Below are 16,435 nucleotides of genomic sequence, written 5' to 3' on the forward strand. Positions count from 1 at the left end.
GGATGTCAGAGGACAGCAAGCTGTGGGAATTAGTTCTCTCCTTCCGTTATGTGGGTACCAGGGATTCTGAACTCGGGTCATCTGGCTTAGCAGCGAATGTGGGAGGTGGTACCTGGCTTGGATCCTCTTTTAGTTTCCCATGGGCCCAAGTGAGGAGGCAAAACTTTGTAGCGTGAATTTTAAGTTTCAAGGCAAGTTACAGTTTGAGTTTGTGCTTTTCCGATTATAGTTTTGTGTCTGTGTTAATCCCACCAGGCAAGAATAAGGCCACTCCCACAATTTTTGAGCTGAATTTGAATCAAGTTTTATTAAATACTGGCCAGGATGATGGACACTGGTCAAGTCCATACCAGGGCTACCAGAAAATGCACAATTTGCAGAAGCTTACAAAAGCAAACTCAAGGAAGGCATGTGTGGACTGAGCCGTATGACCTCCTATGATGGTTTGTATATGCTCGGCTGAGGGAGTGGCACTATTAGAAGTCATGGCCCTGTTGGAGTAGGTGTGTCACTGTGGGTATGGGCTTTAAGACCCTCATCCTAGCTTCCTGGAAGCCAGTATTCTGCTAGCAGCCTTCAGATGAAGATGTAGAACTCTCAGCTCCTCCTGCACCATGTCTGCCTGGGCACTGCCATGCTCCCACCTTGATAATGGACTTAACCTCTGAACCTGTGAGCCAGCCCCAATTAAATGTTGTCCTTATAAGAGTTGCCTTGGTCATGGTGTCTGTTCACAGCAGTAAAACCCTAACTAAGACAGAGCCCACTGCCCCCTGCCGTGGGAGCCACCTCCAAGTATGTGGTGGAAGGATAGGAGAGACTGGGAAGAACTATGACGAGAGGCGTGAAGGATCCCCGTTTGATATTAGTGCAGCCTTTTCTTTTCTTTTTTTTTTTTTCTTTCTTTCTTTCTTTTTTTTTCCGGAGCTGGGGACCAAACCCAGGGCCTTGTGCTTGCTAGGCAAGCGCTCTACCACTGAGCTAAATCCCCAACCCCAGTGTAGCCATTTCTTAAGAATGAGAATCTTTTAAGCTGGCCCTTGCTTAGGCCCCTAGATGTAAGACAATAGACCAGAAAGTACAGAAAGCACATTCCCACCCACTCTCTAGGAAGCTGCCCGACCATAAGAACAGATGGTATAGAACATATTTACTGCAGAGCAATTACAAGGCAGGAAACATCTCCGGGAAGCTGACTGACCACTATAGATTGTGCCCCAGGATGAAAAAACCTATATCAAGTTAGATGTCCTTGGTACTGACATAGCTGTGCTGACATGGGTACGGCCTTGTCCCAGGAATTCCAGGATGAGAAACATCTGCCTAGTTATCCTTGGCACCGAAATAGCTGAGCTAATGAAACTGTATAATCTTTTTTTTTTTTTTTTTTTTTTTTTTTTTTTTTTTTTTTTTTGAGCTGAGGACCTAACCCAGGGCCTTGTGCTCTACCACTGAGCTAAATTCCCAACCTGAAACTATAATCTTAAATTTAAATTTAAATTTATTTAAATTTAAATAAAGCTGTATATTTCTGTTGTTCCATGCTCTTCACATCCCTCCTGTGTGAGGACCGTGTCGAGCCCCAGTGCATTGGTATCCCAAGTAAACCTCTTGTTTTTACATCAAGACTGAGTCCCGTGTGTTCGTGGGGTGGTGGGTGTCCTCAGGACTGGAGCGAGAGTCTCCTCTGTCTGAGGGTCTTTCAGGTGGAGAGGAATAGTCTGATGTGAGCAGCCTGCCCTGCCACCTGAGCCCTGCCACAGTGAAGTCCTGGCCAGTGCTGCTGCTAAGGGCTATGCTTTGGTCTGTAACCATGAAATAGCACGGGCAGGTCTGTGTCGATGTCTGTGGCTCATGCTACCACCAATGATCATGCAGATGTCCCTGGTCTAGACTGGCACCTGGAACCACATTGATGTCCAAGGCCTGAGCAGAGCATTTCCTGTCTTTCACTGGCTGCAACACTCAAGAGAGCAGGCCCTGGGTCTTACCTGGGCAGCACAGTTGAGTTGGCCCTGGTGGCAGGGGCATGGGAAAACTGCCCTTGCCACCCATGTACTGTGTGGTATTGTGGGTGAGGGAAAGATGTCCTTCCCCTATTGCCCCTTGCCACCTAGGGCAGGCAGGAGAGCTGCCTCTGGTGTCGTGAGAGCAGGAGGGCTATTGCTGCCTCTCACTGGCTACAGCACTTGGAAGAGCAGGTCCTGTACCTCACCTGGGCAGCACAATAGAGCTGGCCCTGTTGAAGTGGGAGCTGGAGAGCTGGCCCTGCCCCTTGCCAGCTGTGGCATTAGGTGACCTAGCTGGGGTAGTACTGGAGAGCTTGGCTTGGCAGTATGGATGTGGAAGAGCTGGTGACTTACCAACTTAGCTAACTGACCCAGACTCAAGGCCCTGAGTTGACCCACCCCAACATCTACCCCCATCTATTATCTGTTAGAGTGTGTGAAGGGGCCAGTCTTACAGATACAAAGCTGCAGGACACCCAGGACACAAGGCAACAGGATGTCAGAGAGGAGTCCCTGTGAGGATTCAGTATTGATGGTGTAACAGAAACCAGAGGTCTTGGATCAGACCAACCAATCATTGTAATGAACATTTGCAGGTGAAGATGTTTTTTGGCAAAAGGGTATATACTCTGTGACACATTACAGTTTCCACAACAAGATGGAGGTTTTTGGTTTTTTATTTTCTTTTGGGGTGAAGGTTACAGGGGAGGAGGGCATATATGAAGGGGTAGGATTGGGGTACATGATGTGAAGTGCACAAAGAATCAATGAGAGAGAGAGACAGAGAGAGAGAGAGAGAGAGAGAGAGAGAGAGAGAGGAGAAGAGGAGGAAGGGAGGAGGAGGAGGAGGAGGAGGAGGAGGAGGAGGAGGAGGAGGAGGAGGAGGAGGAGGAGGAGGAGGACAAACCCAAAAGCCATAGGCTACATTATTTCCCATCAGGTTCAATCAGGGCTAAGTATACATCAGATGAACTTCCTGCCTGTGTACCTCTTTTGTCTACATCCAATCAGGGACAAGCATACATCCTGACGTACCTCCCACCTACATGTGTGATCAAGCACACCCGGTGCAGTTAAGTCAAACTTGTTTAGGGGTGCAAAACATATGACTTGTTATCTTTGTTAGCATGTTGTCTAAGCTCCACCCCACAGTTATCTGGCAACAGGCAAGGTATACCTGACTCACTATAAAAGGGGCTGCTTGCCCCCTCTGCTCTCTCCTGCTCTTGCCTTCTTGCCCCCGCTCTGTCCTCCCGCCCCTTTCCCCCTCTCTCCCCATTCCCCTCCCCCTCTCTCTCCACATGCTCATGGCCAGCCTCTACTCCTCTACTCTCCCTCCCCCTCTGCCTTTCTCTGTCTATACTGTCTTCTCAACTCCCATCCCCATGCCCTGAATAAACTCTATTCTATACTATACCATCATGTGGCTGGTCCCTCAGTGGGATGGGATGCCTTAGCCTGGGCCTGCGGAGGTACCCGCTTCCCCCACACCTCCTTATACATCCACCAAAACATATTCCTCCTCTCCTTATCTTTTTATAAACACAACCATCTTCCATAAATATTAGCTTCCAGGACTTCAGGAGGTATCTGTCCCTGGGCAGGGTGGGCCTTAGAGGTTAGAGGCATTTTTGTCTCATGGGTCTCTTCAGCACAGTAATAAAAACTTAAAGCATAACTCTGGTTCTCACATAACCTGAATAAAAAGCAGCTTCTCTGGGATGGCTGAGAACTAACCGGTTATTTGTCTCCAGACACTGTATGCCCCTCTGTGGCTCTCTTGAAAGTACCAGAAACTTAGCTGATGTCAATTCCAGTAACTTTGGTGACTCATGACTTCCCAGCAGCCCCTCCACCCAGCACCTGTGACTGCCGATTGTGCCTGCTCATTCATTGAGCTTCTGATGAACCATTTTCTTTTTTCTTTTCTTTATTATTTTAAAGACAGGTTCTCTCTGGATAGTCCTGGCTGTCTTGGAGCTCACTCTATAGACTGAGCTGGCTTTGAATTCATGAATATCCTCCTGCCTCTGAATGTTGGAGTTAAAGGCATGGGTCGGGCCACCACATCCAACTCCCTTTCCATTCTCTGTTCATTCTCTGTTTTCCGTGTTCTCTCTCCCCCCAACCCCCACAGATACACACACACACTGGCTCTGATGTAAGGATCACAGTTGTGACACCCTCACAGGTATGACTAAGGATGAGCCATGGGTGGGCCTGAGATTTGGATATGCAGAACTCTGGGGCAGCTCTAGGCCTGTGTGTGTCGAGAGTGGTCATCTCTGCAGCCTGAATTATTGATTGGTTGTTGGGGGGTCTCTGATTCCTACAGGACTTATTGATTGGTGAGGGTCTCTGCTACCTGCAGTATTGATTAGTGAGTAGCACTAGTGAATAGCAAACTCAGGTCCTCTGAGTTAAGTCTCAAACCTGGGGCAAATGGCTGAGGTACCTATTTAACATATTAAAGCAAACCTAGCCTCCAGGTTCTCCCAGCATCCCTCAGTTCCTACCTGCTACAGGATATTGCTGACATATATCACCCTCTAACCTGAACTCTGCAGCCCAGGGGATGAGCTGTGTGATATGTTTTATTAAGCAGTGGCTTGATGTGGTGGGTGTTTACTTGACACGAGCTGGAGCTATCACAGAAAAAGGAGCCTCCCTGGAGGAAATGCTTCCATGAGACCCAGCTGTACAGCGTTTTCTTAATTAGTGATCAAGGGGGCAGGGCCCCTTGCAGGTGGTACCATCCCTGGGCTAGCAGTCTTGGGTTCTATAAGAAAGCAAGCTGAACAAGCCAGTAACTAGTAACACCCCTCCATGGCCTCTGCATTGGCTCCTGCTTCCTACCCTGTGTGAGTTCCAGTCCTGGCTTCCTTTGGTGATGAACAGCAATGTGAAAGTGTAAGCCAAATAAACCCTTTCCTCCCCAACTGGCTTCTTGGTCACGATGTTTTGTGCAGGAATAGAAACCCTGACTAAGACAAATTGGTACCAGCATAGTGAGGTATTCCTGTGACAACCTGATCATGTTTTGGGGAAGACTGTAAAAAGACTCTGGAAAAAAGACTGTAAAAAGAGCTCTGTGGGATGTTCTGTAGGAGCTTGGAAGATAATGTTGAAAACAGTGCAGATGATGGAGGCCTGCCTTGTGAAATTTCAGAGGGGAAATTAAAGACTCTTATCAGGGTAGCCGCTATTTTGACTGTGACGATTCTGTGGTTTTGGTTAGCTGGGGCTGAAGAATCAGCTGTGATTAACAAGATGCCAGAACTACTAACTTGAACCTTTGCACTACTGGGACTATTGATGCTGGTCAGCTGGAGCTAAGAGAGTAGTGGTGATTAAGAAGAGACCAGCATCACTGAGGTGAAATCTTCTGGAAAGTGTTTTCTGAGAGCACAAAGAGGCTGTGTTCCAGAGACAGCCAAGATTGAATCTTGTGCTGTGGCTGGACTTAGTAATGTGTAAGAGTCACCCGGGTGGTACTGGTTTTGAAGGCATGAAGGAGGAAGACCAGCTGAGGCTGGGCATGTGAGAGGCCATGGAAGGTCATTGGTGGAGGTGCAGCCTCAGTTGCAATCGATGCCCCAGGACTGACGGGGTCATGCAAAGGATTTGAGGCTTGGCACCATAAAGAGAACCTGTGAGAGGCTATTGGTGAAGCCTAGTTGCATCAGAAGATAGCAGTGTATTGGAGATGCCAGTACCATGAGATGACCACCAAGAACAGCAACAGCAGTGGGGTACAGTCATCTAGAACCTAGAAGACAAGGTGAGTGCTACAAAGGGCAGAGCTACCAAGTCCCCAGATCCACATTCTTCTAAACAAAAGCATAGTGAGGCCTATCAGCAATACCCCAGTCCCTGGTACCAACTTCTGTCTTAGTTCTGGTTTTACTGCTGTGAACAGACACCATGACCAAGGCAAGTCTTATAAAGGACAGCATATATTTGGGGCTGGCTTACAGGTTCAGAGGTTCAGTCTATAACCATCAAGGCAGGAGCGTGGCAGCATCCAGGCAGGCATGGTGCAGGCAGAGCTAAGAGTTCTACACCTTCATCAGAAGGCTCTGGTACAAGACTGACTTCCAGACAGCCAGGCTGAAGGTCTTAAGCCCATGCCCACAGTGACATACCTCTTCCAACAAAGCCACACATCTCAATAGTGGCACTCTCTAGGCCAAGCATATACAAACTATCACGGCTAGCTTTTTTGGTTTTTGTTTCATTTTTGTTGTTTGTGTTTGATCAGGGTTTCACATAGCCCATGCTGGTCTGGAACTCATTCTATAGGTGAGGGTGACCTTGAGGTTTTGATCCCCTACTGACACCTCCTGAGTGCTAGGATTACAGATGTGTACTACTATCTAACTGGGTAGCCATGTTAGGGTTGGAACCCAGGGCTGTGTGCATGCCAGGCAATCGTTCTACCAGCAGAGTTGTATTCCTAGCCACCAGCAATAAGGGCTACATTGTATACCTAGTATTGTGCAATCAAGCCAACTCCACCCATCCACCTTCAGAACTTTCCTTCTTACTGACTGAAATTCTGACTCAATAAACTACTTACTCATTCATTGGTCCCTCTCCAGTCTAGCTGCTTCATCCTGCTTTCTGCCTCGGTAGCCTGAGACTCTAGGGTCCTCAGAAGTAGATATATACACTGTTTGTCTTTTGAGACAAGCCAGTTCCTTGCAGTCCAGGGCTTTGGAAGGGAATATAATGTGTACGAGGCTCTCCTTCCTCTTTAAGGCTGACCCACAGTCCCAGGTCTGGTTAGTCTCACTATTGGTCAATGCATGCATGCATCTCTCAGCCTGCCTCAGCTTTCAAACATCTTGGTTCTGAAGTGCCTTTCGCTGCCCCTTGGAGCCAGTGAAGCCCTGAGAGACTCTGAAAAACTTCTCTGTAAATTTCCAAAACACTAACAGCTCGAGTGAGCAAGGAAGTTAGTCTTGTGGGGACCGGAAGTAAGGCGTGGTTTTAAGTGCCTCCTAGTTAGCTGGGCTGCAACAGGCCACTCTTCACACTCAGCATCTCTCTCCTTGTCCTGCCTCTTTTATGATGGGCAAGCTGAAGACTCTGCTACTGCCAGGGCTGCTCCTATGGGTGAGTAGAGGCACACGCGTGTGGGGAAATAGCGGGCCACCAGCAGGCTCTCATGGCCAGCACGGCACACAGGATCTTGCCCAACGGTAATACTAGATCTCCTTTCCCAGCTCCTGGCCTGTACAGTAGAGGTGGAGGATGGGGTGAGAGGATCTAACGGAGGAGGAGTAGTTGGTTTTGTATCTTTATATTTTCTTGCTACAAACCCCTGCTATCTAGCTTTTTTTTTTTTTTTTTTTTACCTTTTCCTTTTTCCTCTTTTTTTCCTTGTTTTTTTGGTTTTTTTGTTGTTGGGTTTATATATATATATATATATATATATGTCTCACTCGTAGTTCTGGCTTTCCTGGAACTCACTGTGCAGACTAGCCTGACCCCAAGTTCACAAATACCCATTCACCTCCGCCTCCTGAGTGCATGAGCCAACATGCCTAGCTAGCATTTCTATGAAAATGGGTTCATCACTTTCTGAGAGTCTCCCGTCCCTTCTTACTTTATAAACATTTGTTTTTTATTTTAAATTTGTGTATATGGTGTGTGTGTGTGTGTGAGAGAGAGAGAGAGAGAGAGAGACAGAGTAGAGGCAGAGTAAGGCAGACAGAGTGAGGCAGACAGAGACAGTGAGACAGAGTGAGGCAGAGACAGAGTGAGGCAGAGACAGAGTGAGGCAGACAGAGTGAGACAGAGAGAGAGAGAGAGAGAGAGAGAGAGAGAGAGAGAGAGGCAGACAGAGACAGGTAAGGCAGACAGAGTGAGGCAGACAGAGAGTGAGGCAGGTAAGGCAGACAGAGTGAGGCAGACAGACAGAGTGAGACAGAGTGAGGCAGAGACAGAATGAGGCAGACAGAGTGAGACAGAGAGACAGAGAGAGAGAGAGAGAGAGAGAGAGAGAGAGAGAGAGAGGGAGAGCGAGAGCGCGCCAGCTGTATTCCTATGTATCGTGCCTGTGGAAGCTAGGGGCATCAGATTCCCCTAGAGCTAGGGTCCCTGCTTGTTGTAGGCCACCATGTGGATGTTGTTCTTTGCAAGAACAAGTGCTCTTCACTGCTGAGTCATCCCCCCAGGCCCTAGCTTTTATTTTTAATATTTTTAAATTATTTTACTTATTTATTGTGTGGGGGGCTTACCTGTGGTGGTCCGAGGACAATCGTCAAGAGTTGGTTCTCTCCTTCGACCATATAGCCCCCAGGAATCAATATTAGGTTGTCAGGCTTGCTAGCAAGCACTTTTCCCATCTTGCCAGTCCATTCCTCCTCCCTCTTTTGAGACAGACATTATATAACCCAGGCTGGGCTCCAAGCCCGGTCTTCCTTCTCAGCTTCAGGACTACTGGAATCCCAAGCCTGAGCCGCCAAGCCTTGACTACCCATTGGCATTTTTCAAGTGTGATTTTTTTTTCCTCCAGATTGTGCTGCCAATCTGATACGGGATGCATAGGCCTGTAATCCCAGTACTCAGGAGGATCAGTAGTTCAAAGTCATCCTCGGCCACATAGGGAGCCCAGACTATAAAATACAGTCTCAAATTGCTGTAGTTTTGTATTGCTACCATAGCTGGTTTGTGATAGAAGCTGATAGAAGCAGGCTGACTCTCTTTTAACCTCACACCAAACAAAAGTAAAAGTAGTCAGCCCGCAACAATGACACTTCCTCCCCACTGTCTAGTGAGATTCTGTCTTCTAGATAACAGTGCCTTCCAAGTGCCTGCCCTTCAGGCAGTGGACCCCAGCCACCTCCAAGGCATCAAATGTCCACAGGTTAAGGAATATGCTCACCTCTCTACCTAAGGGACTTGTGAGGATGGGCATGTGATTCTGGGCACTTTCTTAGTGTTCCTGGCCTCTGGGAAAAGAACTGAGATTCAATCCAGTTATAATTAAAATTTGTATTGATTAATGTTAGCAGGACAACAATCTTTGAGCCAAACGTGAGATTGCCAGGCAAACTGGGTGGTGAAGAAAAGATCTCTCTCTCTCTCTCTCTCTCTCTCTCTCTCTCTCTCTCTCTCTCTCTCTCTCAGCCAGTGGTCTTAACTGCTGATCCATTTCTCCAGTCCCAGAAAAAAGGGTTTTTTAAAGGCAAAAACTGCAAGAAGACTTTGAATGTCTGCACATGCAAGCCAAGAGCTGTTTTGCTCGCTAAGATTGAGTAGTCAAGGTGATCTGAACATCCGCATGAGCAGGTTACAGAGGCCAGAAAGGAGTCAGTAGGAACATAGCAAGTAGAAGGTCACGGTACAGGTCTGGGGGAGGCGGGTTTGGCAAGAAAAGAGTTGTTTGTGAGAGGGTTCTGGGCGCTTAAGAGAAACTAAAAAAAAAAAAAAAAAAAAAAAAAAGACAAGAGTCTTGTGACCTCAGTTCTTTCAAAAACAGGAAATTGGTTTTTTTCTTCACAACCCTCCCAGGTGTAGATAGGAGTGAGTTTCTTAGATTATTTATTACAGTGGCTGTTGTTATTCATTTATATGCCTCTGTGGAAAAATAAGTTTTTGCCACATGCACCTCACCCTTGTGATCGCACACTTTATTCATGTGACTCTTCTTTTTTTTTTTTTTTTTTTTTTTTTTTTTTTTTTTTTGGTTCTTTTTTTTCGGAGCTGGGGATCGAACCCAGGGCCTTTTGCTTTCTAGGCAAGCGCTCTACCACTGAGCTAAATCCCCAACCCCTCATGTGACTCTTCTTAACCCTCGGAGTATAAATTATCTGATGCTCTGAATGAAGTTGGCTATTGCATGAGACTTTAGTCAGCCTCATGTATCGGCTCCACTCTCCCAGGTCCCACTGACTCCAGAGCACAGGGTCACTAGGAACTTATCTTCCAGGGACTGGATTCAGAGACCAACAGCTAGTGGGTGTGAAGATGGACGCCTGGTATAAAATAGAGGGTGTTTTTTGTTGTTTCGGTTTTTTTGCTTTTCCTCCACATGGGAATTTGAAGAACAATAGTCACTTCCTCTCTTGTGGCTTCCTTATCATCAGACCGGAAGCTTTGGTGAGTCACTGGCTAACTCTAGTATTTACAAAGCCCAGGGAAGGAAAAGGAGGTACGGTTCTTTTTCAAGTTCTGATTTTCTCTGGTCAGGCTACTCGGTGAGCCTCCTCTGTTGGATTTATAAGAAAGTGCCGGCATGTTCAGCTTTCTGTCTGGCTTCTGAGGATCTAGGCTCAGGTCCAAATGCTTGTGAGACACGTGTTTTACCAACTGAACCATCTCCTCATTTATTAATTAATTTAGTTACTTATTTGGTGCTTTAGATTGGATATGATGGCACAGACTGTAAACTCAGCATTTGGGTAAGCAGAGGCTGGAAGATCGCCATTTCAAGGTCATCCTCAGCCACACGGTGAGAGCCCAGCCTAGGCTACATGAGGACATGTCTAACAATAGTAACATCAGATAGAAAAGGGAGAGCCAGGAGATGGCCCAGCAGATAAGGCTCTTGCTATGCAAGCTTTAGGAGTGAAGTTCCAATCGCTATAACCTATATAAAAGCAGTTGGGTATGGTAGCCCATCTGTAACCCCACCCCTCAGGAAGCCCAAAGTGGCAGGGCTTCCTTCAGGCAAGCCCTAGATTTCAGTGAGAGAGACCAAGTCACAGTAAACAGCGTGGAAAGAAGTCAAGGAAGACACCCAAAGTCAAACTCTGACCTCCACATACACATGCATGCAAATACACAGGATCTATACGGGTGCACACACCTGCACATGTACCATACACAAAATAAATAAATAAAAGGAGAACTTTGAATGAAACTGAGGCCATGACCGCTCTTGGGTATGGTTGAGGAGAAGGTTTTTATTAGAGATATGAGGAAGAGAACAGCCACAGGCATCGGCAAGAGTCAAGAGTCCGCAACAGGGAGAGAAAGTGGTAGACTGGACATGGCCAGCAAACTGAATCAGACCATAAGAGGAAGGAGGGGAGAGCAAGAAAGGAGAGAGAGAGAGAGAAAGAGAGAGAGAGAGAAGAGAGAGAGAGAGAGAGAGAGAGAGAGAGAGAGATCTAATGACTGAAATGTCAGGATGTTTGTTTAGTTGGTATGTTGGTTGGTTTGGCTGGTTGGTTTTTTTTTTGAGACAGGGATAATGTCAGGTTTCTAACAGGAAAGAGAAGCTAGGGAAAGGGAAGCCCAGGAGCTGTAGAGGTTTAGGTTAGAGGGCAGGTAGTGGTGGTGGCTGTGTTGATGAGAGGAGCCAGGACTTTGTCCCAGGTACTTGTGGTGCTGTGAGAGCCTGGTGGCCAACAGAATGCTTTAATATGTTAAATAGGCACTACAGTCATTTGCCCTGTTTCTTTGGAACCTGACAAACATTAGGGCTGAGGATGTAGCTTCCTTCGGTAGACCTTGAACTAAGGATCCTCCTGCCTCTCTATCTCCAAGAGCTGGGAGCACAGATATGTTCCACCACATCAGTGCTGTACAGGACTGAGAATGGAAACCAGGGCCTCATGCGTGCTGGACAAGCACTCTACCTCAACTACGTCTTCAGTCTCTTGGTTTTATTATTTTATTTTAAAAAAAAATTGGCCATGTTAGATACTGAGGCCTTGTCCATGGTAGACAGTCATATATTCAGCTACATGACCAAACCCCCCTTTTTAACCTCAGAAGGCATCAGTGCCCTTTTGAAAACAACATTAAAGCCTGGGGTGGATGTACACACCTGTAGTCAAGCTATTTGGAAGACTAAGGTGAAAGGAATGACTTAGTCCAGGAGTTTCAGACTAGCCTGGTGTGTGATTTGAATAAGAATGGCACCCAAATAACCTCATGTCTTTGAATGCTTGGTCATTAGGGTGTGGGGATACTTGAGAGGGATTAGGAGGCGTGGCCTTGTTGGAGGAAGTGTGTCACTGACTGGAGGGCTTTGAAGTTTCCAAAGTTCAAGCCAAGCCCAGCAGCTCTCTCTTCCTGCTGCCTGCATCTGGATGTAGAACTCTCAAACTCCTTCTCCAGCACCGTGTCTGCCTGCACGCTGCCATGCTTCCTGCCATGCAGTCAATGCACCAAAGTTCTGGGGCTATAAACCAGCCCCAATTAAGTGCCTTCTTTGATAAAGAGTTGGTCATGGTGTCTCTTCACAGCAAGAAAACCCTGACCAAGACATCTGTCCAACTTACCAAGAACCTGTTTCCAAACCAAAATGAACTAAATGGGTGGTGATAGCACATGCCTTTAATCCCAGCATTTGGAAGACAGTGGGAGATGGATGGGTCTTTGTGAGTTCAAGGCCAGCCTGGTTTACAGATCAAGTTCTAGAACAACTAGGACTACACAGAAAAGTCCTGTCTCAAAACCCTGGTACTTCCCCCAAAAAACTAAATATGGGCCTGGTGCCCGGTCTTGTAATCCTAGCTACTCAGGACAAGGCAGGAAGATTGCAAGTTCAAGCCTTCCCTGAGCTATAAAATGAGTTCAAGGCCTGCCTGGATATTTAGTGAGACTCTGTCTCAAAAAATACAAAAAAACAAAACAAAACAAAACAAAAACAAAAACCCAAAAACCAGGCATAAAGTGGCAGAATGTTTGCCTAGCATATACGAAGTGCAGGGTCTAATTCCTGGGGGTCTGGGGTAGGTAGGGATGGGGAGTGAGAGGTTTGGGGATCAAGCCAGAGGCTCCAACCAACCCAACAACCCCAACTGGTAAATTGGCCAATATTTAGCCACCACTCACACATGGTTAGATGCTCTCTCCCTCCCTCCCCACGTCCTTCCCTCTACATGTGTAGAAGAAGGCAAACGTATCCATGCAGGCCCAGACGAAAGGCTGGTGTCTTCCTAGATTATTCTCTTTCTTTTAAAAAAACTGTTTAAAAATCTGGGTGTGGTGGTTTCCCAGCACTCGAGACAGAGACAAGAGGATCTCTGAGTTTGAGGCCAGCATGGTCTGCAGAGCAAATTCCAGGACAGCCAGGGCTACACAGAGAAACCAGGTCTCCAAAGACAAAATTCAAAGGTACAAAGACTTCCACAGGTGTGGGGCACACACATTGAATCAAAACACTCATAGACAGAAAAATAACTAAATTTTAAGATTTAAAAAACGTTTATGTGTATGCATCAAGTAAGTTTATGTGTGCTGTGTGCGTTCCTGGCGCCTACAGAGGTCGGAAGAGGGTGTTAGGTCCCCTGGGACTGGAGCGTAAATGGATGTTTGCCTCCATGGGGTTACTGGGAATGGAACCCAGGTCCTCTGGAAGAGTAGCCAGTGCTCTTAACCACCGAACCATCAGCACAGCCTTGGAGACAGGATCTTTCAGTGAACCTAGAGCTAATTCATTCAGTTCTGCTGGCTTTCGGTGACCTTCAGATATCTGCCTGTCTCCTGGAGTTAGAAGTCTTCACCATATTCAGGTTATGTGAATGGTACTGTTACAAATTCAGGTCCTCATGCCCCAAAGACCCGTTCTTGCAAATGTCTGCCCACCTTCGAAAACTGCTCTGTAGATCATTTTATGTTTATTTAAAGGCATCTTTATTTTATTTTATTTTATTTTTTTGGAGCTGGGGACCGAACCTAGGGCCTTGCGCTTGCTAGGCAAGCGCTCTACCACTGAACTAAATCCCTAACCCTAAAGGCATCTTACGTAATCTATGTTGGTTAATATTCAACCCACGCTCCGCAGCCTGAAATTTATGCCTCCAGCAGTTTCTCCAACACACGTTTCATCTGTAAGGGTATTATTAGGACATTCTAGTACTCGGGATAGGAAGCAGTTTCTCGCCTCTATGCTTGGAGCCATTTTAAACAGCAAGATAACCCATGTAAAACACCACAAAAGATTCAGAAACAAGGGTGACTGATATCCGGTAAAATAGACACACTTGTGCAGTGAGAGAGAGGTGAAACAAGAACAGAAAGTACGTCCTCGCTTACCTTCAGCTGGGAGGATGTGTCAGATGACTCGGGAAATCTTAACAGCCCTGTGTGGTCACATTTTAATCCTCACACTCGAGTCAGGAGTGGGTGAATCTCTGTGAGTTGGTGGCCAGCTTGGATATGTAGCAGGTTCCAGGCTAACCAAGCTACATAGTGAGATGCTGTCTCAGTGTGCACGTATGCGTGTGGGGTGTGTGTGTGTGTGTGTGTGTGTGTGTGTGTGTGTGTGTGTGTGATTAACTAATTTAATTTACTGGGTCCTCTGAAAGAACAGTAAGTGCTCTTTACCGCTAAGCCATTTCTCTAATCCCGGGGAGCTCATTTTTTTTTTAACACTTGGTGCATATTAGTGAATAACTGAAAAAATACCACTGGCCAATATTTAGCCACCACTCACACATGGACAGATGCTCTCTCCCTCTCTCCCCACCTCCTTCCCTCTACATGTGTAGAAGAAGGCACACATATCCATGTAGGCCCAGACGAAGGTTGGTGTCTTTCTAGATTATTTTGGAATAAATGTTAGGGAATAGTTGTATTGACAAATCGCAATTTGTGAATAATGAGGCTCAAATATACTGGTTAAATAAGTAAACCACGAAACTCTGTAAAATACAAAAAAAAAAAAAAAAAAAAAAAAAAAAAAAAAAAGCTGGCGAGACAACCTCAGCATCCTGTAAAAGCCAGGTATAGCAGCATGTGTCTCTAACTCCAGCACAGGGGAGTGGATTCTGGCAACCCACTAGTAGCCATTCTAATCAAAACTGAACTCTGAGTTCACTGATAGTCCTTGTCTTAGGAAGACGTGGGGCCAGAGAGGTGGCCCAGTGGGTAAACTTGCTGGCCCTACAAGCCTGGTAGCTTTAGTTCAATCCTCAGAACCGTGTGTGGGTAGAAGGAGACAATGGACTCCACAACATTGTCCTCTCATTTCCAAATGCACACCATGGCACAGGCACATGCTATAATAATAAATGAAAGAAGGCCAAGCCTTGGTGGCACACGCCTTTAATTCTAACGCTGAGGAAGCGGAGGCAGGGGGATCTCTGAGACCAGCCTGAACTACATATTAATTTCCACACAGCTAGGAGCTACATCTCAAAAAACAAACAAACCAGTAAGGTTATAAAAAAACTGAGGCCACACAATGAGCACACTCTGTATGCATACAAATGTACATACATGCACAATAAGTGTGCACAGATACAACTTTACAAACATTCTTTTTTGTATGTTTTGTTTTCTGAGACAGCATTTCTTTGTGTGGTCCTGGCTGTAACATACTTTCTTTTCTTTTTTTTTTTAGAGATTTATGTTGTATTTTATATATAAGTACACTGTAGCTGTCTTCAGACACACCAGAAAAGGGCATCAGATCCCATTACAGATGGTTGTGAGCCACCATGTGGTTGCTGGAAATTGAACTCAGGACCTTTGGAAGAGCAGTCAGTGCTCTTAACCACTGAGCCATCTCTCCGGTGGTAATATAGGTTCTTAAAATGTAGGTTACAGCTGGAGAGATGACTTAGTGGGTAGGACCATGGCTGCTCTTGCAAAGGACCTGGATCGTGTTCCTAACACTCACATGGTGGCTCACAACCATCTGTAACTCCATTCCTAGAGGATCCACACCCTTTTCTCTCCAAGGATACCAGGCACACATATGGTATACATACATATATATACATATATATACATGTATATATATGTATATATATATGTATGTATATATATGTGTGTGTATATATATATATATATATACACACACACACATATGCATGCATATGGGAAAAAGACTCATGCACATAAATGAATCAGGGAGAAAATTTAGAGGGTAGGTGTGGCCACCGAAAGAAACATAAACTAGAACATAAACACTTCACTGACATCAAAGGCTCACAGCCGTGCAGGTCACACACCAATGGCAAAGGCACAAAACTGCCCAAATTTGGAAACTGAGGGAACCTATTTGCAGGGTGGCCCACACTACTACCAGTCAGACATGAACAAAATCGTAGTGTATGCTCTGCAGGAAGGTTCCATATGGTAGCCAGGGTCAGGTTGGGGGCCATTCACCTCCTCTGTGTTTCGGGTCACATAGGGCTGGTTTTTGAAGGTAGTTTTCCCCTTTCTGCTTCTAGGTCGTCTGGGTAAGCAGCACAACCCAGTGTGGGTCGAATGAGTTTAAATACGAGAACTTCTGCTGCCAACTCTGCCCTGCTGGTGAGTCCTGGGATGCTTTGCAGAGGTCTGGCCTTCTGACTGGAAAAAGGTGCTACAGGCCTTTAGCCAGGGCTGGGCTGGAGACTGCACTGAGAGAGGTAGAATCTAACTGAAGTAGGGAAATGGGGGTCACCTTGGCAACCAGCTGCTTCTTGGCCTCCTATCCGCCCTCCCCCCTACCCAAGCACTGCCCCTGGCTT

General features: G+C 46.3%; 1 protein-coding gene and 1 non-coding gene across 3 annotated transcripts in view; one reads left to right on the top strand and one right to left on the bottom strand.

The window, feature by feature from the left end:
• The first annotated feature begins 6,958 nt into the window (after positions 1-6,958).
• Positions 6,959-16,435, top strand: part of LOC116893615 (tumor necrosis factor receptor superfamily member 26-like) — a 29,634-nt gene continuing 20,157 nt past the window's right edge. For both annotated transcript variants that reach the window (XM_032895326.1, XM_032895327.1), the window contains exons 1-2: positions 6,959-7,127; positions 16,154-16,235. In XM_032895326.1, the coding sequence (XP_032751217.1) occupies positions 7,080-7,127; positions 16,154-16,235 (130 nt within the window). In that variant the 5' untranslated portion in view covers positions 6,959-7,079. The remainder of the gene's footprint in view (positions 7,128-16,153; positions 16,236-16,435) is intronic.
• Trnas-aga lies at positions 9,718-9,786 on the bottom strand. The gene has a single exon. It is a non-coding gene; the product is annotated as a tRNA-Ser (tRNA).

This window comes from Rattus rattus, chromosome 2 (genome assembly GCF_011064425.1).
Source record: "Rattus rattus isolate New Zealand chromosome 2, Rrattus_CSIRO_v1, whole genome shotgun sequence".
Taxonomy (NCBI): Eukaryota; Metazoa; Chordata; class Mammalia; order Rodentia; family Muridae; genus Rattus; species Rattus rattus.